At 46.0% G+C, this 27,176-nt stretch overlaps 2 protein-coding genes across 6 annotated transcripts in view; one reads left to right on the top strand and one right to left on the bottom strand.

Moving 5' to 3' along the window:
- Positions 1-408: 408 nt before the first annotated feature.
- On the top strand, positions 409-9,330 carry ZBTB2 (zinc finger and BTB domain containing 2). 4 transcript variants are annotated; one of them, XM_064413348.1, is made up of 3 exons: positions 409-602; positions 4,153-4,335; positions 6,314-9,330. In XM_064413348.1, exons 2-3 carry the CDS (start codon positions 4,163-4,165, stop codon positions 7,674-7,676), a joined length of 1,536 nt encoding a protein of 511 aa, XP_064269418.1. In that variant the 5' UTR covers positions 409-602; positions 4,153-4,162; the 3' UTR covers positions 7,677-9,330. The 4 variants fall into 4 exon arrangements, with proteins under 4 accessions (XP_064269418.1, XP_064269421.1, XP_064269420.1 ...); XM_064413351.1 differs by lacking the exon at positions 409-602 and adding an exon at positions 835-891; XM_064413350.1 differs by lacking the exon at positions 409-602 and adding an exon at positions 1,712-1,748.
- A 14,886-nt stretch (positions 9,331-24,216) lies between these two features.
- The window catches only part of AKAP12 (A-kinase anchoring protein 12), a 29,832-nt gene continuing 26,872 nt past the window's right edge, over positions 24,217-27,176 (bottom strand). For both annotated transcript variants that reach the window (XM_064413319.1, XM_064413320.1), the window contains one exon: positions 24,217-26,841. The gene's annotated coding sequence lies outside the window, so the exon portion shown is untranslated. The remainder of the gene's footprint in view (positions 26,842-27,176) is intronic.

Raw genomic sequence — 27,176 nt, 5'->3', positions numbered from 1 at the left:
CCCGCCGCCAAGCACCGCCCGGCGGGAGCCGCTCGGGGCCCCCCGGCGGCGGCACCGAGCAGCCTCTGCCGCCGCGGCGAGGACGGACGGGCGCCGGGAAGGCGGCGGCGGGCGCGGCACAGCACCGCCCCATCCCATCCCGTGCCGTGCCGTCCCATCCCAGCCCCGCACGCCGCCAGGATCCCCGTTATCCCGCAGCGCTGGAGGCGGAGGGGGGTGCAGGGGGGCTACACCGACCTCCGCCGCCCGGGAGTTTTAAAGGGGCAGCGCGCCTGGCTAGGACGGGAGCGGCGGCTTTGCCCCGGGGGTGCCCGGAAGGCGGGAGGGCCGCTCCCGTTCCCGGTGGTGGGGCGGGCGCGGAGGGAGGGGCGCGGGCTGGGTGTCTCCCGCTGCCGCCACAGCGCTCGCCGCCTCCCCTCCCCCACGGCGGGGGCTCCTCGCCGCAGCCTCTGTGCTCCGCTCCCGGTCATGTGACCCGAACGTAACCGGACAGGAAAAGCCGCCGCCGCCGCCGCCGCGCTGACTCCGTTGTTGCTGCTGCCGGGCGCGGAGACGGCGGCGGCCCCCGCGCGGCGCCACCCGGCGGCCCCCACGCCCCCCAGGTGAGCGAGCACCGGCCGCGCCGCGCCCGCCCCGCGGGGAGCCCGGCCCCGCCGCCCGCACGTGCGCCCGGCCCCGTCGCGCCGGCCGCGGCCCGGGCTGAGGCGGCGGCGGCGGGGGCGCGGCGGGGCCTGCTCGGCCCTACCTCCGCATTGTGTGTGAGGGGCTCCCCGGGCCCCGCCGGGTCCGAGCGGGCCGAGGGGGTTGCGGGGCGGGAGGTAGAACTGCCCGGTGAATCCCCGCCGGACCGGGCCGGACCGGGCCGGGCCGGGCGGCTCCATCCGGGACACGGTACGGGGCGGGGGGGGGGATGGGTGCGCACCGAGGGGAGGGCCGGGCCGAGCCGGAGGGGTGTGGGTGGGTCGCGGAGAGAGAGAGGAAGAGAGGGAGGAGGTCGGGGGGACCGGTGCCGCCCGGCGCGGGGCTCGGCTCGGCCGGTTGAGGCCCGCGCTGCCTCCCTCCCGCCCCCTTCGGCGGCGGTGGCGGCGGCAGCAGCAGCAGCGGCGGGATCCGGCGCGCGCGGGGCGGGGCGGCCCCGCCTGTCCCCCGCCCCCCCCCGGCGGGCTGGGCTGGGCTGGGCCGGCCCTGCCGGCGGCGGCGGCGGCGGCTCTTCCCGTCTCGCGCGCCCTGGCGGCTCCGCTCGCGCTGCGTCTCGCGCGCCGGCTCCGTCCCGTCCGTGCGCGCGTGGCGTGCGCGGGGGGGTGGGGGGGGGGGCGTGGGCGGGGCCAGCGGGAGGAGGGAGGGGCGGGGCGCAGCCAGTGAGAGCGGCGCGCGGCCGCCCGGCCTTCCGCCCCGGCGGCCAATGGGAGAGCGCCGCCCGCTCCCGCACTGGGGCCGAGCGCGCCGCGGGCCGGCAGCGGGCGCGCGGCCGCCACGCCCCCGGCCCGGCCCGGGAGGGCGGCAGCGCCCGGCGGGGCCCGCCCGCGCTGAGGGCGAAGGGCGAGCGGGGCCGGCCGGGGCCCGCTGCCGTCGGAGCGGCAGCCCGCTTGGTTGCCCGTAGCCGGCTCACTCCCGCGGTGCGGTCCCGGCGCTTCCCCGGTGTCATCCTGGGCTTGTGCCGCCCCCTTTTCCCAGCGAGGCACCGGAGCCAGCGCCCTGCCCGAGCCGGCTCGGCCCCATGTGGCTCTCGGCCCCGCCGCACACATTCGGTAACCCCCAAAGCCGCGGCGGAGCGGGCCGGGCAGGGAGGCAGCGTCCCCGCGGGGTTTCAGGCACAAGAAGCATTTCTCGCACTTGTTGAGTCGGTCAGCACTGACATGGGGCCGTGCCGGTGTTAATCGCCGCTTCATTTAGCTAAGGGTAACATTCCTGAGCACACGCGTACCTGTACTGTGCAAAGTGCCTTCCTCGCTCCTTTCATCTGCCCTGTCATTTCCTTAGAGTGTAATTACTGCAGTGCTTCCAGCTACAGCGTGTAGATGTCATCCAGATACATGCAAAACACAATGTTGTGCACATGTATAATTTTTTTTAAAGTTCAATTCGGGTCGTTAAGGAAGGGCTTGCTGTTTGGGGTAAGAGCGAAGCTCCAAACTAAACACACTTAGGATGGTAATAGCTAGGAAGAATGCTTGTCTGGCTTGGAGTGCCTTCACATCGGTGGTTTGCTCTGCTTGGCAAGTTTTGTTATCCAAGTGCAAACCAGACTGAATTTAAAAATGTAGAACGCAATAATCAAAGGTAAAAAAAAAATCTAGCGTGTTTTCTGTAACATCACCCACATGGGGCATCTTGCAGGATTAAATAATATCAAATATGATTTCTGTTCCTGCTGACAGCAAGTATTCCCTCTTGTGGAGAGAGAGAGAGAGTCTTAGCACATTGTATGTACAAACTTAGTTATCCAAACGTTAGTTTAGGGAGGAGGATATGTACCTAAAGAGAGTTAAAACCTAACTTCTTTTTCTCTTATTAACTGTAAGAAAATAATCAGCTGTATCTTACACTGTATCTTACACTGTATTTCTTTCTTTGTCTTTACACCCTTGTCTCCAGTGAGTTCTGATCTCGATGGATGCAAAAAAATGCATTTTGTCAGCCTGGTTATCCTTTAAATATGAGGGAGTTCTTCCCTGTCCAGCAAGTAGAAATACTTGCATCTCTAGTGACTAAACATACTGGCATATGTGGAATACATTTCTGTTCTTTTTCCCAAAAAGCCATGCTTTTACTGTATAAAAGAAACTAGCTGCTTGAACCTGACTTAAATTCCTATAACTTGCTTTTAAGTTTAGAGGGGAAAATGCCCAAGACTATTTATAAATTTTTTTATCCACTTCTAGTTTCACCTTCTCATTCTGTTGTGTTTCTGTTCTGGGCATTACATGGCCAGGAATTTTGTTGGCTTCTCTTGCTGTTTTGTATGCTTATGTACAGATTTATATTGCTTCATACTTTCACTTTTGCCCAAAGCTCTATTTGCTTTGATGAAGTTTGTTTCCACTTGCTGATCTTACTAGCCCTGTATTCATCCATGCATCCAACCATGGGTAGCTGTCCTGATGTGTTTTCCTATGTATTTTTTTCCCCCAAAGCTACCCATTTTTGCTTCCAAGACTGCCCTTGAATCCTTGAGAAAAAGTTTATAGCCCTTAGGTAGTTTTTTGTGGACAGCCTCCAGCATCTGGTCCAAGGAGGTGCCCAGGAGGGTGAGGGGCAGTGGAAACCCTGGCCTAGCGGGGCTCGGTCAGTGCCACATTTCACTGTTGGTCATCCTACCTGCAGTGGACAGAACTGCACCTCTCATCTCACCCTTTGAGTTTCTTGATTTTCTAGGCAGGCATGAGGCATGCAGACTTCTTAAAAATGCTGTTGTAGCTGGTCTCAATAAATAGATCAATAGTTATTAGGTGAAAAGGTTGGCCCCTCCTGTATTGATAGTCCAGAGTTGCCAATACCTAGAATGAATTCACTGTTTGAGCCTGGGAAGATTCAGGTATGTATCTGGTATTTCCCAGGAGAGGGCATAACCATCACCAAAGTTGAGTTATTTAATGCTGGCCTTGGATTCAGCTGGAGGGACTCATAACTTTTAGGTAAAAGATGCACAGAGACGCTGAAAATCCAGGTTAAAAGTATCTAACTTGTCTTTTATTGGGTTGTGTCACTCCCACTGGTGTAGGTGAGAGTGACTAACATCAGAATGGAAAATCAGTTTTCCTATTTGAGCAGACAAGTGGCAACCAAAAGACTTTCTTTTCCCCACTCTGTATAGGTGTTTTTACTACTTGTTAATATATCTTCCTCTTCCTTAGCTATTTATATTTCTGTATCCAAGTACCCACACCATGCCTTTCCACAACACTTTGGTCCTGGTTCTCCTTTGCTCTTTAAGCCTTGGCAAATCACTCACACCTTGGTGAATCGCAATTCCCATCATGAAAGAGAAATCCTTGCCTATGTGTAAGGTATCTTTTATACAGTAACTTGGGATTAAGATGTGTTACTAAAGTATGGCATCTGGATATTGGAGAAAATATCTGCTAAGAGACAGCTACTGTTGCATCTGTGCATCTACTGTAAAGTTTTACATGCAAGTCATTTGCTTTTCAGAGTGTAAAAAATGGATTTGGCCAACCATGGACTTATTCTGCTGCAGCAGCTAAATGCTCAGAGAGAGTTCGGTTTCCTGTGTGACTGCACAGTTGCCATTGGGGATGTCTACTTCAAGGCACACAAATCTGTCCTCGCTTCTTTCTCCAACTACTTCAAGATGTTGTTTGTTCATCAAACCAGGTAACTCTAAAAAGGTTCACCGTTTACATGTTGTTCAGCTAACTAAGCTAAGGAAGTCTAGCAACAAAATGTTCTTTTTGCTTCTTGTTATGACATAAAGAGCATCTTAACTGCAAACAGTCTTACCTGCAAACTAGAACCTCGCGTTCAAACATATTGAAGTCGAACTGTGATTCATTAACACTGATTTTATAATTTAGCATAAATTCTTTATCCTTAAGAAAACATAGAAAATTTAATTTCTACAATTGAATACTACTTCAAGGATCCTGTCTTCTCTCCTGCACTTTCCTTCCCCCAGTCACTGTCTTCTACGCTGTCTTGACACTGTTCTTGACGTTTGTGTAATGTTACATGCAATCCAATAAGTACTTGCTAGGAGATTTTGAGAAATAAACTTACAAAAGAGGTATATGTGTTTCATTTCTTTGCAGTTTATTGTTAATTAAATAATAGAATACTATATAATGGTGGAAAATAAGGGGGGTTGTGGTATTTTTCTTTCAGTGTTTTTTTATTATTATTATTTCTGTACCACAGGCTTACATTGAGGAGATTGAAAAGACCACCAGGGTGTGAGATTTAAAGATATTTTGGTCTTTTTCCAAAATACTTGAACTAACTCAAAAAGTTAGTTAAGTGATTCAAACTTAACTCTTTGGCTAAGAGTTCTTAGCCAGAAGTGAACTGCTAGGACAGAAGTGCATTTGCACTTCTGAAAAAAGACTGCAGGCAGATGTTATCACTCTTGATACTCCTTCAAAAGCACACAGTCATCTTTGAAAGACAGCATTGCAAGTTTACTTTTGAGTCATATATCTGAATTCAGAAGCAGTCACAGAGAGAGCTCAAGAAGGGTGCACCTCAAGAAACCGAAGAATTGGCTATAATTTCCTCCTCAGCTTGGTAGCCTTCTGTAGTTAGAGCATTCAGACCACAGCACGCAATGTCCATTTTTGAATTTTTGTGGTTTATTTATGTTTGTTTTTAATAGAGGAGCTACAGATACTTATGAAAAATAATTAGAATCCCAGTTCCTCTCCTGTTAGCTAACTGACCTGACAAAGACGTTCCCTCTTTTCTTCTTCTGTGAGCCTTGCCTTACTTTCTGCACAGAGATACAGGCTTAGCTAGAACAGTGGTAGCTGTCTCAGTCCAGAGCATTGTGAAGGTTGATGCATAGGACACACTCTGAGCTGGAGGGGGGTGTTGGTTTCAGTCCTGTTTGGCTGAAGAGTGGATCACAGCCAAAGCATCTCCCTTTGAGTGCTCTAATCAAGGGACTGCTAGACTGACCAGGCAGTCCACTGGTGCTGCTGTTTCTCCCTCCCTATGCAAGGAAAAAATCTGCTGTTCTGCTGTGTAAGGAACCTGTATTCCAGGGGTTACACCTGTTGCATCAGATCCCCAGGTGAATTCATACCCTGTCCTGCATGGTTTCTGGATCATAATGCACTTGGGACAGCACAATACTGCACATTTGCAGAACTGTAGCTGTAAACCCTAGTAGGACATAGAAGCCCAGCAGGTAAGTGCCAGACGAATTAGGTGTTTTCAGGGCTAAATAATGAGAAAAGTTTATTGGACTGTGAATTTAGAGTCCCATGCTAGCAGGTTGTAATTTCACTACAGATGTGTTTGAATCCAGCCAAGAAAAGGGGGAAAATGTCTTTGCAGTTTAGAAAATATATTAGTATGTGACAACTCATTTACAACATAACAGCAGTTTAAAATGGTATAGGTTGCAATGGGACAGCTTTTCTTTCAAGCCAGTTACTTCACTGAGGAAAGAAGTCATCTTTCAAGTAGCTCCTAAGATTAGCTCTTTCACAGTAAAGCATTTCCCTTAATATTTATTGCAGATTCTGTCTTTTGAATTTAAGTAGAAACCTCCTATTTTTATCAAGGCTTGAATAACCTAGAACTGGGAAAAAATATTTTCCTTATGTCTTATTTATAATTTTGTTTCACCTTTCAGTGAATGTGTCCGTTTGAAAGCGACCGACATACAGCCAGATATCTTCAGTTATCTCTTGCATTTGATGTACACTGGGAAGATGGCACCACAACTCATTGACCCAGTTCGACTAGAACAGGGAATAAAGTTTCTGCATGCATATCCACTAATTCAAGAGGCCAGCCTTGCAAGTCAGGGAACTTTTTCTCACCCAGATCAAGTCTTTCCATTAGCATCTTCATTATATGGCATTCAGATTGCAGATCACCAGATAAGACATCCCACTAAGGTTACGTCAGCGACTGACAAACTTGGGCGAGAACCACGGCCTCAGACATCCCGGATGAACCAAGAGCAGGCTTCTGAAGGCTCGCAGCTCTCGCAGTTGGGTGCAAATCTGCCACAAGTGACCCGGACAAATATGTCTGCTTCTGACCCATTGCCATCTTCTCTATCTCCGGAATTGGTGTCTGCTGCTGGTAATAATTCACCTTCGGGAGAAGAGGGCAATATGGAAGCATCTTCTTCAGATGAGCAGCCTGCCTCTCTCACAATAGCACACGTCAAGCCAAGCATTATGAAAAGGAACGGAAGCTTCCCAAAATACTATGCCTGTCACCTCTGCGGTCGCCGGTTCAACCTGCGCAGCAGCTTGCGGGAGCACCTGCAGATCCACACGGGAGTTCCCTTCACATCTAGCCAGCAGGGAGAAAGTAATATTTCTTTGTCTCTCTGTAACAACACGGCTGATAAAGATGCCATGGAAGTGCCTGAAGCGGGGATGATTAGTGACAGCGAGCTGCAGCAGATCTCAGACTCCCCAATAATTGATGGGCAGCAGCAGTCAGAGACACCTCCCCCCTCCGATATCGCAGATATTGACAACCTGGAGCAGGCAGATCAAGAGAGGGAGGTAAAGAGACGGAAATACGAATGTTCCATCTGTGGTCGCAAATTTATTCAGAAAAGCCACTGGAGGGAGCACATGTACATACACACGGGCAAGCCCTTCAAGTGCAGCACTTGTGACAAAAGCTTTTGTAGGGCTAACCAGGCTGCCAGACACGTGTGCCTAAACCAGAGCATGGACACGTACACGATGGTGGATAAACAGACTCTGGAGCTCTGTACTTTTGAGGAAGGCAGTCAAATGGACAACATGCTAGTACAGACCAACAAGCCCTACAAATGTAACTTGTGTGACAAAACTTTTTCAACTCCCAATGAAGTAGTCAAACATTCGTGCCAAAATCAAAACTCTGTCTTTACACTAGAAGAAGATCGCTCCATTCTGTTAGGTGGTGGGGACACAGAAGCCACAGAGACTGATAACGCAGTGTTAGCCTCCATCAAAAAGGAGCAGGAAGCAGTGTTGTTAGACTGAATGTGAAACCTATATCAATTTTTTAAAGTTTCTTTACTCATTTTTTATTAAATCAATTTTTTCCTCCCCCTACCTCTTACCTCACTTACCCCACCATCTTTTCCAGCAACCTCCTTCCCACCCTTTGTCTTCAGCAACCAGAACTGTACTGGCACATTAGGAAATTGGACTTTGCCTCTCCCACCAAAACAAACAAAAAGCTCTTGCATCAAACCACAACAAAATTGATTTTAATACAAAGGAACATGTGAAAAAACAATCCAGCTAACTATGTTGATAGTATTAGTTATTCCAAATTTAATAGATTTTAAACAAAATTTAGATTGCTTAAAAGTGTATTTAGATACAATGATGAGTGTAATGAGAAACAGAGTATCAGTTTGGTAAGCAAAGGATATATGTATTTTAGTTTCCCTGGTAGAAGGCATTTTGAGATCTGGCAGATTAAACACCGTGCTCTTTACAAGTCCGCATGCAAGTTGATTAAGGTTATAACCTAAGCCCTCAGAACTTTTCCTCAAGGAATGCAGAAATCTCTGTTCATTGAGTTAAAAAGAGCTGAGGGTGTTGGTTTTCTTTTAGCTGTATGTCTTCCTTCAAGTATGCCTTTGGGTATCTGTTTCAGAGTCAAGCAAAGTCGTTACTTAGTCAAATTCTGACTTAAGTAGCTGTAATAGTAATGTGATGGCAATCTTTATATATATATATATATAAATACTGTATATGTATAAAGATTTATATATATATAAAGTGTCTGTGTGTATATTTGGTACAGGTAAATAAATGCACACATCCTTTTTAACTGGCCGTCTGCTCTCAGATTCAGCCTGGAATGTCTTTTAGTTGTTTGACAAAGCTAGTCATTGCACAGGTTGCTTTTAGCCAAATTTGAAACGTCCTGAGCTGTGTGCATTTTTATTGACCTGTTGAAGAGAAGCCAATAGGTAAGTGTTGTCACCCAAGCTACCAAGGAAACTAGAGAAGTGGCATACTGGTGAGCACTGCACCATCATTAGTGCAGCACATGCGTGTGTTGTTAGCTATACAGAGCTTTGAGTCATTCTGGATGAAAGGAGAGAGAAAAGCTTTATTCCCTTACTCAGGCAAGGAATGTCCATGATTGCATTTGGTCTAATGGCATGAGTTAAGAGGAAGGAAAAGCGGTGTTCTAGCAACAGGTGATCATGGTTGTTTTAAAATGAATCTGTAGTGCTGGCTGGGAAATTCTGCTCTATGAGTTACTTTGAAAGCCAAGACAAAGCCTGCAAAACCTGAAAGGATGAATTCTGTAGTTTTAGTTACTGCTGATGGTAGTACTGCATCTTTGTGTTAAAAATCAAGTTGTTGATTTTTATTATTTTATATAGATGCCCAGATTTTTTGCTGGTAGCCTAAAAACCTAAACTGACAGCAGCAGTGAAGCCCACGGAGCAATTACTGGGCCAACAGAAGGTCTAAGTGGACAGAAAAAGTGCCCCATCATAAATGGAGACAGTGTGTGTTTGGGGGGAGGGGTGGGAGAGGGCAAGTCACAAACCACAGCTCTTCTCTGTGTATACGTTTAAACTGAATATCATCTTTTTGTGTATAGTTAAGTTCTCAGATTTGTAAGTTTTTATACATCATTTCATTGAATAAAAACTGAATTAAATGGGATATGATTTATTGAGTTGAAGGTGAAAGGTTGTTGGTTTTCGGTCTTCCTGATGAGCTCTTGCTGAATGAGTTAATTTAAAAGCCAAGCAATGTATTCTGTTTATCAGACTAAAACCTCCATCACACAGGTGAACAATGAGCTTACTAAAACTTGAGGTGGATTTAGCACAAAAAGTCTCTACATACTAGATTTTTTCCCAGCTTATTATGATGTGACCATTATTGTAAAGTTTATTGTAAGTGATATTGATTTTATTATCTGTATTTTATTAGAGTGATAGGTTTAAAATCAATTGACTTCAAAGTATAGAAGTCTTTTGAGGTAAAAAAAATAGCATCTTACAGAATTATTTTAGTGCTGCCCATTTTAAAACTTTAGGTCCTTCATCTACCAGTATAATTTCCTTAAATGTGGATTTTATTTAATCTTTCTTAGTCCAAAAGCTCTCAGAATACAAAAACAAAAGAATAAACCTTTCCTAGTTCAGGGTAACGTCAGCTTTTGAGGTGTCTGTGGTTTAGGGGATAGTCACAAGTTCATTTCCAAAATGACTGAAGCTGCTAAAGGTGCTACCACCTCAGCTGTTAGTTACTGCTTAGATGCCTTTTTTTTTTTTTTTTTTAAATCCAGTGCTCCAGTTCTGCTGTGGGCAAAGTACAGCAGTTCCACTCAACTCCCCAGATGGCTGGTTGTGTAAGGGTGCACGTGGCCACAGCATTTGTTGTGAGACATTATTCCTGCTCTCACTTCTCCACTCTTTGGACATCATGATGTTTGCTAGGTTACGTATTGAATGGACTCAAGTAAAAAACAACCAGTCTTAAAAGAAGCTATTTTTCTGCCAAACCTGTTCCTTATTTTAGCTCTGCAGAAGGTTTTGAACAACTCACAGATTGTGCAGAGACGGAGATGAGCTGGGAAGAGCCTTACTGAAGGCAGTGTTGCTGCTGGCAACACCCGGGATGCAGAAGATGGGAAGTGGTGACTCCCACGTGGGCAGGTGGCTCCTCTGGAGGGCACTGTGGCCTTGCAGGCTGGTGTGCTGCCCAGCTAGAAGGAGCAGGGTAGGGCAGGGAAACAAGCAGCTGTGGAAGGAGTTGGTTATGATGGTCCTGGCTCAGCAGAGATACTTTCACCTGTTAATATTTATTCTTATGAAATAACACTGTCAGGTAAAGAGAAAAAAAAAAAACCACAATAAAGAGACTTTTAATATGTGTTGAGCTATGATAATGGTTTCTTTTAAATACCCTTTTATTGTCTGATGCTCCATCGGGATATTTAAGTCATTGCCATTCAACTTCATGAGCAGTTTTGTTCCTTTACAACAAATTAGAAACAGTATATTCTGGTTATTAACAGCTGCCTCAAGAATTTGGGAAATTGCAGCACAAATGCAGTTTTGCTCAAGCTTCTTTTTCTAAACCCTCTGAATTATTATTACAGTAAGAGATAACTCCAGGGTTTAGTTTTCAGTTTGACTTGGAGATTTGTGACTGCGTTGCTCATTGCTCATTCAGACTGCTCACCTGCTGAAGTTGTAAATTTTCTACCAAATAAAAGCAGACATCTTGGCAGGAGCTGCTGAGAAGTTGGTGAAAATCTGCCATCATTCAAGGCCGTGGGCTGGAACTTCAGCTCCACGCTTTTCCAAAGGAGTATCTTCAAAAGTAATTTCCTAGGCATGTCACTTGACATCTCTGCCTTGACTTCAAAAGTACCAAACACCTACAAATCTCTCTGCTCCAAAAGAGGATTATCTCTTCTGAAAGTGAAGTTTGCAGTCCATTGTAGTCAATATTTTCCCATCAAGTATCTTCTCCATCACTGGTCTGGTAATCTTTCTGCTTCAGCAGGGGGAGAATTTATCAGAAGATGCTTGTATTACAAACATTGAATACTTAAAATTGTGCTCCTGTTTACACTGCAGAGCCTTCAGTTGCTGTCTTGGTGTTTAAAAAATCTGGCTGGCTCTTCAGCTCCAAATCCCATAAAATAACAGTCTCAGTCACAAAAAGTTGTCAGTTGCAAGAGGAAAAAAAAAAAAGAAACCAATTTCATTCTGTTTACTTTAAATAATTTCTTTGGCCTTGCAACATCTTTTACAGCAGGTACTATGGTACCTGCTGGCATCACAGTCTCTCAGAATGTTTTTTTCCCAATCTGCTTAACTGGAGGATTACCTGTTTGGGTATTTTGCCTTTTTGGAGAGTAATGCAATTGTTTAGCTATACTTATCCCAAGGACTTAAAGATCAAACTGATTCATTCTTAACCAAGTTCAAGTAATTTTCCTTGATTGTGTTTCCACACCTTTTAATCTTGAAAAGTAAACACATATAAGGGAAGTTAATTTTGGGGTTCTATCATTGATTCTCTTACTGCTTCCCAAAAGTCAACAAGTGTTTTAAGATACTTCATAGTTATGAATGATTAGGAGTAATCGGTTTACTTTAAAAAAATAAAATTTAAAACCCATTAGATTCCTACTTCAACACTGTAAATGTTACACTGTTAATTACAGCAGCATACTTTGGTTAATAAAATCTAGGTGACAGACTACCAGTGGTGTTGGAAGCTGACTGCCAGCTCTTACTCTGAGACAGAATGTTTCCATTTCTACAGCTCTTATTTTGTTCACTTGTTTTTGTTTGTGAAAAATGCCCATTGTCACTGGCTAATGAAATCCCACTCATACCGAAAGTAGAACAAAGCAGAGAGAAGCAAGCAATCTTTTGCAACACCATAAATACGTATTTGCCAAATTATCTGTGATCATCTCTAGAAATAAGAGAAATTCACTGTCCTTAAATATGGGCTTCTATCAAGTCTGCCATTAAGAAGGACATATTTAGATGAAAGAACATAACACATTTCCTCTGCAGCACAGCCCTGGTGCCGTGATGTTGGTGCATCCATGATTTTGAACAGGTCACGTGTGCCAAGATGTAAGAGCTCAGCATGGCCTTGGAGCAGGTGGCAGTGACTGTTGTCATTCCTTGAGGTGCCAGTGTTTCAATGCCAAAGGAGCTGCCAGCAGGACTTCCTCATATTCAGTCCATGCCTATTGCCTTGGCCAAAGCTGAAGCCTTCCTGGAGCCTTAGGAAATCTGCTCAGGGAGGAGAAGCAGAGCCACAAAATTAAAGTTAACACAAATGTTCACTTACTGTACTGGAGGAGAAGCAGAGCCACAAAATTAAAGTTAACACAAATGTTCACTTACTGTACTGCTCTGTGGAGTGTGGAGGAGGTTCCCAGCACTCCAGCATGCCTCAGCACAGACCCACAGCCTGTATCCAATCTGCTGAGTGTCAGGACTCATTTTGAAGCAGCTCATACACTTTCTAAGGGAGCTTCCTGATAAATCCATTGTTTCCTTCTATCCTTAATCTCTTAACCATATGGTTAAAGCACTTTCTATTCTGTTACCACTCTTTTGTGCAATTCCAGTTCCAGCAGTGAATTATTTTATATATTGCCATTGTTTATTTGGGCCTCTCATATTCACAGAGCAATGTACTCTGTCAATCAAGATTTATTTCATGAGCTTATCAGGTAAAAGTCAAGCCAGGCTTCAATCCACTTTTCATTAATTAGTCTGATTTTTCATTGTGTTGCTTCAACAATTCACATGCTCATTAACTCAGGAACTGACTGAAGCACATGCTTATGAGCACAAGAGCTGCCTGGCTGGTGGTGAGGGTGCTCATCCTTCCTTTGCCTCACGCTGCAGGTGTCCCCTCCATCACCCCAGGAAGCAGAGAACCTCAGCAGCCTGGCTTCTGCTGGATGTGCTGCCAAAGGCTTTTGGGGTAAGCTGGTGTATCCCTGCCTCCCAACTTGGAAGCCTGGTCTACACCTTTCCTGTGGCTTGTTGCAGCTCACTCCATGAAATATCGTGTTTTCTGCCGGGCTGTTGGGGTCCACTCTGGCTAGCTATGGACCCTTGCCCACAGGATAATTCATAGACAAAGGTAAAAGATTGAGAAGCGCTCTCCACGTGGGAAATGTTCTCCTTTATTCCAAGAAACACACCAGGTGGACAAACCCTTGGGAGAAAGAGGGCATTCCCTGGTGGCAGGGGACATTTATACCCTGGGATGGGGACAGAGGGAGAGTTCCACAGCCACTGGGATACCAGTGAGGAGTGGCGAGGGGAGGGATAACCCAGGAGGGACCACCAGGGGGTACTGGGGTGGGTGAGGGAAAGGCCATGTGATGGGGGAAAGGGATAACAAACCACATGATATAACATAAGCTATACACTGCAATATAAAAACTACTCTGTGCAAATTCCCAGTCACCCAGTGCAAGAGAACAACTAAATAAACTATGCACCACAACTCCAAAGACTTCCAGGCTCATCAGACACTGCCAAGCAGTCACTTGTGCCAGGCTGCAGGCGCAGGTGCCGCTGTTCCTGCAGCCACGGGCACTTCTGCCAGCAGGGCTGGGCCTCGGCAGGAGCTGTGCCTTGGCAGCACCGAGCAGGAGCCAAGCGAGAGCTGCTGTGGATCCTGACCTGAGCCAGTCTGGCACCAGATGCAGCAGCGATCTGGAGCTCTGCTGCACACGCAGCTCTAGGTAAGGACAAGCACAGGCTTTAGGGCAGCCCTGAACGTGGACACTGGCCACAGCCTCTCTGTTGGTGTTATACTGCCAGCACGAACTTCCCAACCCAGCAGGAGCAGGCCTTTCCTGAGCGTCCTGTAAAAGGGTAAAGTCTGGAAAATGTGGAATGTCAGGTCCTTCCACCCCAACAGTAGTGCTCAGAGGATGTGAAGTGAAATAGTCACTCAAAGTCTGTGACGCAGCTGCGCAGCTGCTGAGGAAAGGAAGGGATGCCCCATGGCCAAACCAGCACCACTCCAGCTGCTGGCACACAGACAGACGTATACACAGAATATGGAGTAATAATTGTTCAATAATAATAATAATCTTGTTATTTGATATGATTGCATTCTTATGCAGAATTAATTTTTTTTAATCTCATTTTGAGTCACTATTGCAATACTGATAACAGAATGGGACCCAGAGCAAGTCCTGATTTGTGCACAAGAACTGAAAAAAAAAACATTTGTAGAAACTTCATTCTTGTTCACTGAGTTTATTAAGGTTCAAAATTGTCATGCCCTTTTAAATGAAACTGTAGTATGATATTCATTTTTTAAAAACCATGCTACAGGCATGACTTGAAGGATGTAAGTATTACTCTGCACCACTCTCCTGTCATATAGGAAACGTCTCAGAGCAAATGGCCACAATGACACCAGTTTTTTCTGAGTTTATCTGCTGCAAGTGAAGCAAAACCAAAAATCAGCAGAAGAAATCAGCTGAAATATGAATCAGCTTTCATCTGTGTGCAGAGCTGTGCCACATAGAGTGGAAAGCCAACGTGGTGAAACAGCAGCTCAAACTAAATGGGGAGAGCCTGAAAGAGCTGAGCAGTTACTCAGGAAGCAGCCAGCTAAGCTGTGAAGTTGTGATCACGCCTGTAAGGACACCACCTTTCCTGTTTGGGGGTGGGGTTTGGGTTTTTTGTTTTGCTTTGGGATCTTTTACATTATATTAACTATTTCCTCTTAGAAGAGTGGTACACTTGTCCCAGGGAATGGGAGCACTACCTCCAGTTCTCATTAGCTCAAGGGCCAGAAATCTCAGCTTGAGATTTGCATTTGTGTCTTAAAAGAGCATACTACGCATTTGGAAATGATGGCTGTATTAATGCTTTTTCCACCCTTCCCTCTGCCATAGATAGCACCTCTTTCTCCTAAAGGAGATGTTTTATGCTTCAAAAAGAAGTTGACCTAGAGAGATTAAAAGTCATCAGCTCCTGTATCAATGAGAAATTCATCTAGTGTTGCAATGCCATAGAAAACATCTCCCTGCTTCAGATACCACTGCAAGGGAGTCTGAGCTGATGGTTTACTCTACATGTGGCCATGCTGGTGGGCTCCCTCAGAGTGCTTACAGGAGCTGAGGCTTTGCATGGTGAGAGGAAAAAAGTGCAGCTGCTGCTGCCAAGAGGATTTATTTGCTCTGTCATGCAGCTGCCAGTAGCGGTACTCCCTTGCAGAGCCACACCTCCGTGGTGACTCTTGCATGAGGAAATGAGCACATCTATTTCCTATTGCTGTCAAGGAATGTGATTAAACATGGCTCTGAGAGCTGAGAAATAGAGATACAATGACAGTGGCACTTAGCACTGATGTCTCTGCCACTGAGCATAACCAGGGTTTCCAAAGCAGTGACGCTCCAGGCTTCAGGAGCTCTCCTGGACAGAGCTGAACTGCTCTGCCTGAAGTGAAGCAGGAGGTTTTGCAGATGTGCCAGCTTGCAAAGTGCTATAGACAAGGGCAGTTCCTCAGTCTGTGTTTAAAACCTACCAGCTGGGTGGCAAAATTGTTTTTCAGTGTCTGATGGGACCAAGAAGATACATTTCTTGGTATTATCCTGCAGGAGGAAATGTGTGATGATTACACAGGTGAGTTGCTCCAGCTCTCGGGAACCCAAAGGAGATCCCAGGGAATTCAAGGATGTGCAGAAGCGATGTTTAGGTCCAGGAATGGCACTGCCTCTGACAGGGACTTTGGTGGCAAAGTCACTCGCTGCAGAAACCATGCTGGGCCTGTCAAGGGGGCCACAAGCCCGGCGCTCTCAGAGCAGGTCCTGTCCTGGCCATGCTCCCCCTCAGCTCCTCCTGCTCCTCCTCACTGGCAGAGAGAGGGAACTGGAATGTCCTTGACTTGGGGTAACCACTATTCAGCAACAACTACATCACCACGGTGTTATCAACATCGTTCTCACACGGAGTAAGAACACATGGCACTGCACCAGCTGCTAGGGAGGCAATTAACTCTATCCTAGCCAGAACCAGGACAAGGATTAGGGTTAGGGTTGGGAGAGAAACAGAGTGCTAACCTCTCACCAGAATGGGGCTGAGAAAGAGCTGCTGGAGGAAGAAGGAGGCTGTAGAAAGTCAGTGTAACCACTGGTGGAGAGTGCAGGCGTGGGACACTGCCTGTTCAGCTGGAATGACACCAAACAAGTATTTTAACCACTGCAGCCACTAAAGAGAATGTGGTTTTCTCCCCTTCTCACTCAGTCTTCTCTAATTCCAGCTTCAATTTTCCCTTTCACTTGAGAGCATGTGCAGGACACGCCCTTGTTTCTGTCCTGTCTCATGACAGGAAAAGGGAGAAGGAGGCAGAGAAATCCTTGATGTCCTCCATGAGGGGAGTGGGTTGAGATATCTCCCATGATCTTGGCTCTGTTGTGCCGACCATGGCATGGAACACATATGTGGCTACACTGAACATTAAAGGCATTGCTTTTTATGACCATGACAAAAAGGTAAAGTCTTCAAAGAATAACTGTCAGCATCCCTGAATGAAGCCTCATGGATAAAGCTCCTGACTCTGCCACAACCTTGGTAGTTGTTCTCCAAGACTGGCATCTCTCCAAATGGCACATGGATGACCAGTGTATCTGGAGTATATCGGTATCTGACAGAAAGAAGAGAATTATGAAAGTTTTATTAATGAAAACTTGCTCTCCCAAGATTGTCTTATTTTCCCAAGCAGTTCTTAGAGATGGAGACAGGAAGGTCTCAGTTAAGCAAACGCAGAAAATGGTCTAGGGAGCAGCTACACCTACCACCTTTTCTGATGCAGATTTCACTGAAGTGTAAAAAGCTTTGGAAGTGAGGCAGTCCATGCTTACCACAGAAATAAACACTCATGCTCTTTGCTTTTCAAAAAGCTTTATTACAGGGTAAGTGCGCTTGCCTTCACAATGACCCCACTGCCCAGCTTCATGATCTTCCTCTAAAATCATAATCTCTGGCTCCCTTTTCAAAATATTTTTTCTTTTCATAATTATTTTATAGCAAATTGTTACATATGACTGCATTCTTACATCCTCTTTGGAACCCAAAGTGGCTTGATATTGCAGGTGTCCAGGCAGTCACTCCATCTCCAGCCTGCAGCCATATCCCTTCTCTCCCACCTGGATGTACACTGAGGGGGGCCACATAGGGCAGATGAATCCCAGTGACTGAAACACATTTATGGTTTTCTTCAACAGCACTAGGGCCTTCTATGTTGTGGGGTCCATTCCCAGATTGCATTTTTCCTTAGTAAATTACAGAGTAGTCAGATTATTACACTTAATCCTAGAATATGCCTCCTCCTAAAGTCTCTGGCACAGCACATAATTAATTTCTTATTCTGGGACAGGGATAACTTTTGGATTTCATGTAGCAACTGTTTGTCTCCCACCTGTCCACCTGACTTTCCAAAAGATGAATTTGTGACTGGGCTCTTGTTTAGTCTCTCTGGGCTCTTGTGTCCATGGTCTTTACAGGTTTTGTGAAGCAGCCTCGTCCTCCATCACTGATGCACTGCCTCACAGTGACCTCTTGTGGAAATTTTAACATTTCCAGCTCTTCGGGCAATGCAGCATGAGCTATACAAATGCTAGGAGCAGGGTTTAAGCTTTGGAATAGACAAATATAGTGAAGACCCTGACAGATGACAGCAAACCTCATCTGATCTGCCCCCAGTGCTGGGGTCATGGAAAACATTTATTTCCCGTTAGGTGCCATACATCATTAACAGGAGTGACTGTATCAGCTTTACTGGGCACAGATGCAGTGAGTGGCTTGGCAGCAACTGCTGGGGGCCTCCACCATCTGCTGTTAGTTGCTACTTGCCGTGCAGGTGCCTAAGACACCACATCCCTAAAAGCTCTGCCTTGGTCATTACTTTTTTTTAAATTGTACTTTGTCACCACCATCCCTGGGTGTGGATCCCAGGGGATTGTTATGAAGAGGGAAATTCAGCCAATTGATGTAAAACAGGTATTGTCTGTACATTTAAATTACTTAGAGTTTGCTTTTTGTCCAAGTACATTTTCCACCACCACGTATATTCAGTGGTGCTTCTCTATTTCCCCAGTTTGCTTTCCCCTTTTTACTTGGACACAGGCTGGCTCTTTTTCTTTTCCATTACCTTTATTTTCATTGAGGTTCTCCTCTGTTTTTTACCATTTGTGGTACATACTGGGTGTATCTGCAAACAGGCTGAAGAACCTCTTGGAAGGCACTAACACTTAACCTTGGCTAGTGACTCCAGTGCTCACTCAGCTTCCTTTGCCTCACAATGCAGGTGTCCCCTCCATAACCCCAGGAAGCAGGAGAGCCTCAGCAGCCCAGTTTCTGCTGGATCTGCCGCCAAAGGCTTTTGGGGTAAGCTGGTGTCACCCTGACTCCCAGCCCAGAAGCCCGGTCTGTACCTTTCCTGAGGCTTGCAGCTCACTCTGAAGACTTTCAGGCTCCAAAATCAGCAGTGATCCAGAACTGAACTTGCATTTTCTCTTCAGAGCCCGCTAAAGCAGCCCATCATTTCACATGTGTGTTTTGTGCATATATACATCGCTAATGCAAGCTAACACTCTGCCCTGCTTTTTACTCTTCAACAGCTGGTGGAGTTTCAGCTAGCTGGGAAAACAACAACTAAAAGTTTCTGCCTTTGCCACATCGATTTCTCCACCTTTGGGGATGTTATGAAGCAGGAGATAATGGTTCTACGCACACGGAAGGTGCAGCCTGGGTCGATTTTTCCTGTTTGTTTGTGAGAGAGGCCCCAGCTGAGCCTCCTCCCGGCCGAGCACGCAGCGGCGGTGTGCAGGGACAGCACTAGATGGTGCTGCGCTGTCACACCAGCGCAGCCAGCCCGGCCCTCCGCGGGACAGCCGCTGCGCACCCGGCAGCATCCCGGGCAGCATCCCGGGCAGCATCCCCCAGCATCCCGGGCAGCATCCCCGGCAGCATCCCCGGCAGCATCCCCGGCAGCATCCCGGACAGCATTCCCGGCAGCATCCCCGGCAGCATCCCGGACAGCATCCCGGACAGCATTCCCGGCAGCATCCCCGGCAGCATCCCCGGCAGCATCCCGGGCAGCATCCCGGACAGCATTCCGGGCAGCATCCCCGGCAGCATCCCCCAGCATCCCGGGCAGCATCCCGGGCAGCATCCCCGGCAGCATCCCCCAGCATCCCGGGCAGCATGCCGGGCAGCATCCCCCAGCATCCCCGGCAGCATCCCCGGCAGCATCCCCGGCAGCATCCCGGACAGCATTCCCGGCAGCATCCCCGGCAGCATCCCCCAGCATCCCGGGCAGCATCCCGGGCAGCATCCCCGGCAGCATCCCCCAGCATCCCGGGCAGCATGCCGGGCAGCATCCCCCAGCATCCCCGGCAGCATCCCCGGCAGCATCCCCGGCAGCATCCCGGACAGCATTCCCGGCAGCATCCCCGGCAGCATCCCCCAGCATCCCGGGCAGCATCCCGAGCAGCATCCCCAGCAGCATCCCCGGCAGCATCCCTTGGGCAGCGTCCCCGGCAGCATCCCGAGCAGCATCCCCCAGCAGCATCCCGCTCCCAGCGGCTGCACTGGAAAGCCAAAGGAAGGCGCAGGAGGGACTCCGGCAGCCCTGTCCCGCAGCGGGCTCGTCCCGGAGAGCAGAGCCTTTTCCACGGTGGGCTGCGGAGCACTCAGAGGCGCCAAGTTCCGAGGCTGGCAGGGGCAGGTACACCAGGGAAAATACACCTCGAGAGGATAGTTTGTGTTCCCCACACAGCAGCAGCGCTGCCAGGAGAGACCCGTGAGCTGATAAGCAGGTGCTTATCGGCAGATGAAACTTCAGCGCAGCGGAAACAGCGGCACGTCCCTGCACACCGTGTTCCAGCTGCGCCAGGGAAGTGCAAGGCCAAGGGGAAGCAATTGTTTGAGCTTCAGTGCAGCTGCTGAAGCTCCCTGTCCCCAGGTCCAGAGAGGGGACAGAGCCTGAGCACGTCCTTGCCAGAGGGACAGTGCACGTATGCACACATGTGTGCACACACAAAGTACACAAATGTGTACTCCAGTCCAGAGCACTAACTTAGGAAGGGCTGAGAAATATTAATTCTCCAAGCATCACCAGTAATACTCCCTCTGTTTAGTCTTCCTCCTCTATGCTTAAAAGCCAGAGTATCTTCTCACTTTAGGGACACCCTGTGCTCATCATTTGGTTACATTTTGAGATCACAATTAGAATTAGAAAGAGCTACAGATTTTTCCCCAGAATATTAAAACAGGCTAACCTCAGCACTGCTCACTTGACAGTCTATTTAAGGCTCTTCTAAGCTGAGAAATCATTAATATTTCAGTCTAGCCCATTTAAAATTCAAACATAACCTTCTAAACTTTGGTTTGTGTGCTGTATTTAGAGTAGAAGCCAGGTAGAGGGTTTTGGCGTCTCCCTTAAGAAAATTGTTAATGAGCAGGAAGATTGAGCTTTACACTTCAAAGATCATTATTAGTTAACCATACACTTTCGTGTTTTTTATTTCTAGCAAATTTTTAAAAGTCCTCTTGCCTGTCTTTCCTCTTGCAGAAAGGAAAGCACTAGCTTCACACCATCTTTGGTTCATTGGTAAGTGTTATGTTACAGCTATGAGCTTATCTTTAAAGCTTACCTCTTACTTCAGATGTTCATATGTATGTACGAACACGTTCTTAAAGAGCTCTTCATCCTTGAGAAGCCACAGTGGCCATATTATCTGCATTCCTGCAAACAGGTCACAAATTCATGTTCCATAAAAGTACTCCTTTTTTTTCAACTCATTTAAATATTTTTTTGGATTTGCAGATTGTGGAGCCTCTCTGATTTTTTCTCCTAATTCCGAGTTTGTCATAATAAACATTCTGTTTCCAGTAGCAGCAATCTTACATCACTTGATGCTTGTTGGTCTCTGCTCCTGCAGTCCTCCAGCTGTGCTCTTCTGCTTCCCTGCTTCTTGTCAGTGCCACCCACCACCACTTTCCTGCTAATTTTACTTTGTCTCTCAATAGGAAAAAATAATTGTTACCTTTCTTAGTTTACAATTCAAGTGTTATTTTTCCAGTGATATGCCAAGGTTCCTGGTTTCTGTGGTATAATATAGAAGTATAGCAGGTTGCTTTGTCATAGCACATCATCACTGTGCTCTCTGTACATTAGTTAAAACTGAAAGGAATCATTAATATTTCAGATTTTGAGAAGTTTTAAGCAAAACCATCTCACCTGCTAGATTGCAAGGTTTGATGCTACCCAGGTGATCCAAGCTCTCAAGTGGAAAGAGATAACAAAATATGATGCCTCTTCTATTGGAAAAATAAATAACTACTAACAGGAACATCCAGAGCCTTGAGACACTTCAGGGATATTTACAGAAAGAAGTATTGTATCTGTTCTCTTCATGAGCAACTATTGCCCATGAGTGAAAGAAAACAAATAGTAATTTCAACATAGTCAATATACTGCCATGATTAATATGAGCCAAGAATGAATAAGAGCCTGCTTCTACCAACTGGTGCCAATAATGGCTCAAGGGGATTGTCTGTTTGGAATGTTTAAATTAAATATGCTTTTGTATGGGGAACTGTAAGCAACATGCCCAGCCTTTGCCACATCATTCATACTGATGCAGGTTCCCCCCTTGCATCTGCAAGGCATTAACTGGCTCTGCTGTGGGGAGGAGAGAGGATGTATGAGCTGGAATCCAATTGCAGGATCAAGACAGATTATGCAAAAAATCCAATAAAAGCATTTTCCCAGCAGGGAGACTTACGCCAAAGAAAATAATGCTATTTTCAAGATTATTCAGCAAATACTGTAGTTTAGAAGAGTTCATGTCAGCTCCAGAATAATGGACAGGTCATATCTGTCCTTCACCTTCTTAATCATGCTCATTAAATGACAATGAAAACATCTGGAAGATTTAAAAATAAATGTAATTGGGCTAAGAAAACTTCCTCTGAATAAATAATGTTTCCCCCTTGCTCCACCTTCACCTAGCAGACTTTCCTTGGAGCTATAACTTACCAGCCTCCTCTACATTAGTGAAGAAGTCATGAAAACTTTACCCCTTTTTGGCCCTAGGCATACACTACCCTCAAACACTGGCTGAGCATCACCTCTGCCTTTTTGTTACCCTCATGGCTACCCTGGAATGGTGAAAGGGAGACAGGCTAGTCCAGGTGGTTGTGTGTCAGGATTTCTGCTTCATACAGCTGCTTTTATGAGAAATTACAGGCACCACTGACTGTAACGCTGCCTCTGGGACTGTCCCATGAAAATCTCCCTGAAATAAATTTAAAAGTTCACCAGGGACCTGCTTACAAAGCAGAGACAGCTAGCTCGGCTAGGGGAGAGGCCATAGCACTGCAAGGCTGAGGGGACACAGAAGAGCCCCCCAGAGGAACATTTTTGCTGGGGAGAAGGCAGGGATTGCTCCCAGGCTGCTTCCTGAAGGCTTAATGGGATGTCTGCCTTCCAGGGCAGCAACTGGTTTGCAAATGCTTTGCAGTTTTCCACAATTCCCTCTTGTCTAGCTGCTGGGAGAAAAGGCGTTGTGTTGGTTATCCTTCCTGTCCTTGTAGGAGGGACAGAGGTCTATCTGCAGAACAGATGATGAGGGCAGGGTCAAGCTGACACAGAGATCATCCCCAGGGCACAGCTCCTGTGGCATATCAGACTTCTGCTCCCCTCATTTCATCGTATCATCACTCCTGGCCCTGCCCATTGCAGAAGGAGCTGGAACCACAAGGTCTTCAAGGTCCCACCTGTCCCAAATCATTCTATGATTATACAGAGCCTTATCAAGCTCTAGAAGTGGGTGTCAAATAGGAGATGCTTCCTAAAACTGTTCTTCCTGTTCTAACAAGTTGATAGTATTTTTACAAGAGGATGTTGAAGCAGAACAGACACGTGCTAACTTTACAGACAGTAGAACAGACAGCAGAACAGACACTAAACCCCTGAGTCAAATTCTTACTTTTGTAAAGACGACATGTAGTGCCCAACTAGAGATGACACCAGCCCTGTACCAGGTGTTAGCATTGTGGTGGCTGTTTCCACCTTGTCAGGAGTATCTCAAAATGTTCACAGAGCAAAGTCACCCCTCCTTTATCACATCATTCTTCCCCCCACCAAATTAGAACTCCAAACCCTGTGCTGCCAATTCCACTGGCCTTCTGCTCCACATTGCTGCTCATTCCAAGCCACATCCTCCCTTGTGAGGCCACCAGCCTCCTCAGGCCTGCTCCCTTCCCATGTGGCAGCTGCCAATGACAAACATCCAGCGCTCAGCATCCAGACAAGAACATCTCAGGAATCCTCTCTGCTTCTGGCAAACCTCCTGCCCATCCCCAAGCACTTGCTGTATCCAAGCTGTGCAGGTTCCTCAGTGAGCACAGCTGCCTCCCATATGCTCTGGATTGCATGGGAAAGCCAGATCCGCTTCCATAGCCTGAGCTAACAGGCAGGATACTTGAGCTGTTGCCAAAAAAACCAACCCTACCAGAGGAAACAGCAGACAAACTTCCTGGGGATGCAAGAAGCTTGGACTCCAAGCCCTAGTACACCCTTGCTAAGAAGAAGTGGGGGAGCCTAAAACATACCAGTTATGAGCCCAAGACCCTTAATCTGCTAATCTGTAACAAAGGTTTTGTGGACATTTATGTTGTTGCTTTGTTGGAGTTTTCTATACCTAAGTCACACCAGCAAGGCATGTGATTTAATAATTTTTCATTCTGGCTCACAGAACGCCATTTTCTATCTTGAATTTAATTAAAGTATTTCAGTCTTCAGGAGTACCCTATTCTTACTTCTTCTGAAATATGCATATTTTATTGAAACTTAAGAGCCAAATCATAGTTTAATTCTGTAATTAGCTTCTGTAATTCACGTCAAAACCTGAATGTGAATTCTCAGGAGCAAATCTAACTCCCTGAAGATGAAGCAAACATCACAAAATAATTTACACTAAGTAAGGTGAAAAAAAACTCACCACATACACAAGTTAGAACAAATTTGTAGTTGCATTTTATTTAATCAATGAAATCTACCTTAAAAACACAAAATCAAATTTAGTAACCCAATACATTGGATTAGAGAAAGCTTCAAGCTTTTAAGCACAAGCCAGAAGTCACAGTCTCAAGGAGAGTTTCAGAGCTCAAAGCAACACACTGGAACAAAGTAGTATTTTTTTGTGGAGCCATGCTCCCTGCACCATTAGTGTGGTTTTGGGTGCAGTAGGTTTTTTAGCTGTCAGTTATAAAAAGAAGTTTTTTTATTTGTTTTATAGTTAGGTTTGTTGCATTGCTTACCTAGGCCCTGGATTAATGGGGAAAACAGGCAAGTTAAAAGCCCTTGCCTGCTCAATTACTACCAACAGACAATTTACATTGTGGTAAAGCTAGCTTTATTTAAATGAGGTTCAGACAAGAAGTAACTTTACATATTATTAACAGCTTTGGAGCTACAAACTTAAGAATCAGGATTACACAGGTCATGCTTTTGTTATTTTGTTTTACCTGCTGCAGTTATTGCAATATGGCTTAAAGTACATAGGTATACAATTTGTACAAATTCAGCCAAGTTTGCACTTGTGAGGTGTTATTAAGAGCATCATTACCTTGCAAGCCAATCTAAACGTGTGGAAGTCAACTGAGGTTTTTGGAATTGCCCAAAGCTAAGGGGGAAAGCTGCCGCTAACAATGGACAGATAGACTGGATTGTTTGAAACCACATTGTTTGGCTTTAAATATTTATATAATTCGCTCTGAGGTAAGGAAAAATCTTTTGATGCTTCCACACAGGGCAGCACCAGATGGTGCAATCACACCAGTGCAATCAGTCACATCGCTTGCTGGACGTGCAGCCTCGAGGAGAGGCCAGCACCTGCCATAACAAGAGCATTTGTACACTAAAATTGATTTTAAAATAAATTACTATACAGGTATGAGTGAGCTATTGTTCAACTTGATGGGCATTGGTTTCACAATGTGTGATCTGTAACCTTCACTTTGGAAATCAGAGCTGAAAGTACTGACTTGTACCCCTTGTTCGATTTTAACGTAAACAACAAAGGAGAGGACCAATTCCTGTTGGGGACAGACATCCCAGGACTCTCAGTCTTGGGGCTTCTAAGTATCTTTACATCACCCTGCCCTTTCCGGTCTCACCTGCTGTCAATCCAATCCACCTTTCATGAAGCTTTTTAAGACCTCAGTACCCCAAAAATCTCATCAGCTTTTTGAAATTCAAGGCAGAACTCATTACCAAGTCCCTTTTTTCCTCTTTCCTACTCCTGCCTCAGAAAAGACAAAATTGTCAGGAGTGGGGAGAATTTCAAAAAATGGTGTGGTGGGAAAACAGTTCAGGCAGGGATTGGGAAAGAAGGAAGTGTGTATGTAGGAAAGATGTTAAGACATTATAGGGCAGGGAAAGGCTTTGCACCGGATGGGACAGTGACCAGAAATTGGCAGAGCTTGGAATGAGAGGGGCGAGATACAAAGGCAGTGGCACAAGAACAAGGTGATGGTGAAATGGTGGTGTCTGGAGGGTTCTCAGAAACCAGGGAGGGCTGCAAGTAGAAGTGAGCAGTGGGTCAGGTCAGAGCTCTCCTTTTGTCATTACAAATATCATAGTTCTACATTAAAATCAGAACTGGGTTTAGGATATACATATAAATATTCAAAGCAAGACAGCCAAATTTTTTGAGAGATTTTACAGGGGGAAAAACCTGGAACAATAAATAGGAAACTACATGTTATCAATTTCTGCTCCAATAAGTATCAATTTCCTCTCCAGGCTACTCTACAATATTCACTTAAAGGAATGCCTAAACAGTACAGAAGTATCATTGCTCTACATTAAAATCAGAACTGGGTTTAAGACATACATATAAATATTCAATTACATTACAGTCCAGTCCTGAGACGTGAAGTCTGGAACAGAGGAAGGGTATTTTCCATCTCCTTTCAAAGCTACACTGTAGATATAATTTCTGACTGAATCAGTCCTGCACAAATACAACTGAAAGATGGACAGAGATACCTGAATGGGACTGAAAGGCAGCAAACTTGAGCACCCTGCTCAACAATTTGTGCGTGATCCAGTTCCTGCTGTTTGACAGACGTATCCAGAAGTCTCGTGTGTTCTCATCAGTCAGCCCTCCTCTTCCCCCTCACACACAAGCTGAGTAGCACCTACAGCCATTCACAGGTCAGATCAAGGCAGCTAGGAAAGATGTGAGGGGTAAGGGAGACGCTAAAGAAGGGAGGGAGATTCAGGGACAAGTGAAGGGATTCAAGGAAATTGGACAGACAGGACACACATTAAATGAGGGGACAGTAATAACCATGGCAAAAATTCTAGTGGACTGCCCAGTCACTCAGTGGTGCATCTCCAGTCTTAATGGATTATTTTGGGCAGAGACAAATAACCTTCAAATGGAACACAGGTATGGATACAGCCAATATTAAAGGCATTGGTTTTTAACAAAAATGGCAAGGCGAGGTCTTCAAAAGAACAGATGTTAACATCCAAGAATAAAGGGTAGTGAATAAAGCTCCTGGTTCTGTGGCAGGATTGTCAGTTGTTCTCTAGGACTGTCATCTCTCCACATGCCACATGGATGCTTCTGAAAGAAAGATGACAGTAAAAAAGCTTTAGTAATGACTACTTACTTTCTCAAGAATATGTTATTTTCCCAAACAGTTCTCAGAGATAAAGGTCTTATGACTTAGTGAAGCAAGTGCAGCACATATCCTAGGGAGAGACTGCATTTGTAAATTCTGATTCAAATTCCTCTGAAGTGCAAAGAGCTTTGTAGGTGAGGCACTCCAGGTTTACCATGGAAGGCAATACTCACATCGTTTAGGATTTTTAAAAGAACTTTGTTAGAGAGTGTATTTGCACATTAAATTGAATACATTAAATATGACATGTGAGTTCCTACCTAGGAAAACTGAAAAA

The sequence above is a fragment of the Passer domesticus genome, chromosome 3 (genome assembly GCF_036417665.1).
Source record: "Passer domesticus isolate bPasDom1 chromosome 3, bPasDom1.hap1, whole genome shotgun sequence".
NCBI classification, from domain to species: domain Eukaryota; kingdom Metazoa; phylum Chordata; class Aves; order Passeriformes; family Passeridae; genus Passer; species Passer domesticus.
This window is presented reverse-complemented; position numbering and strand designations above follow the sequence as displayed.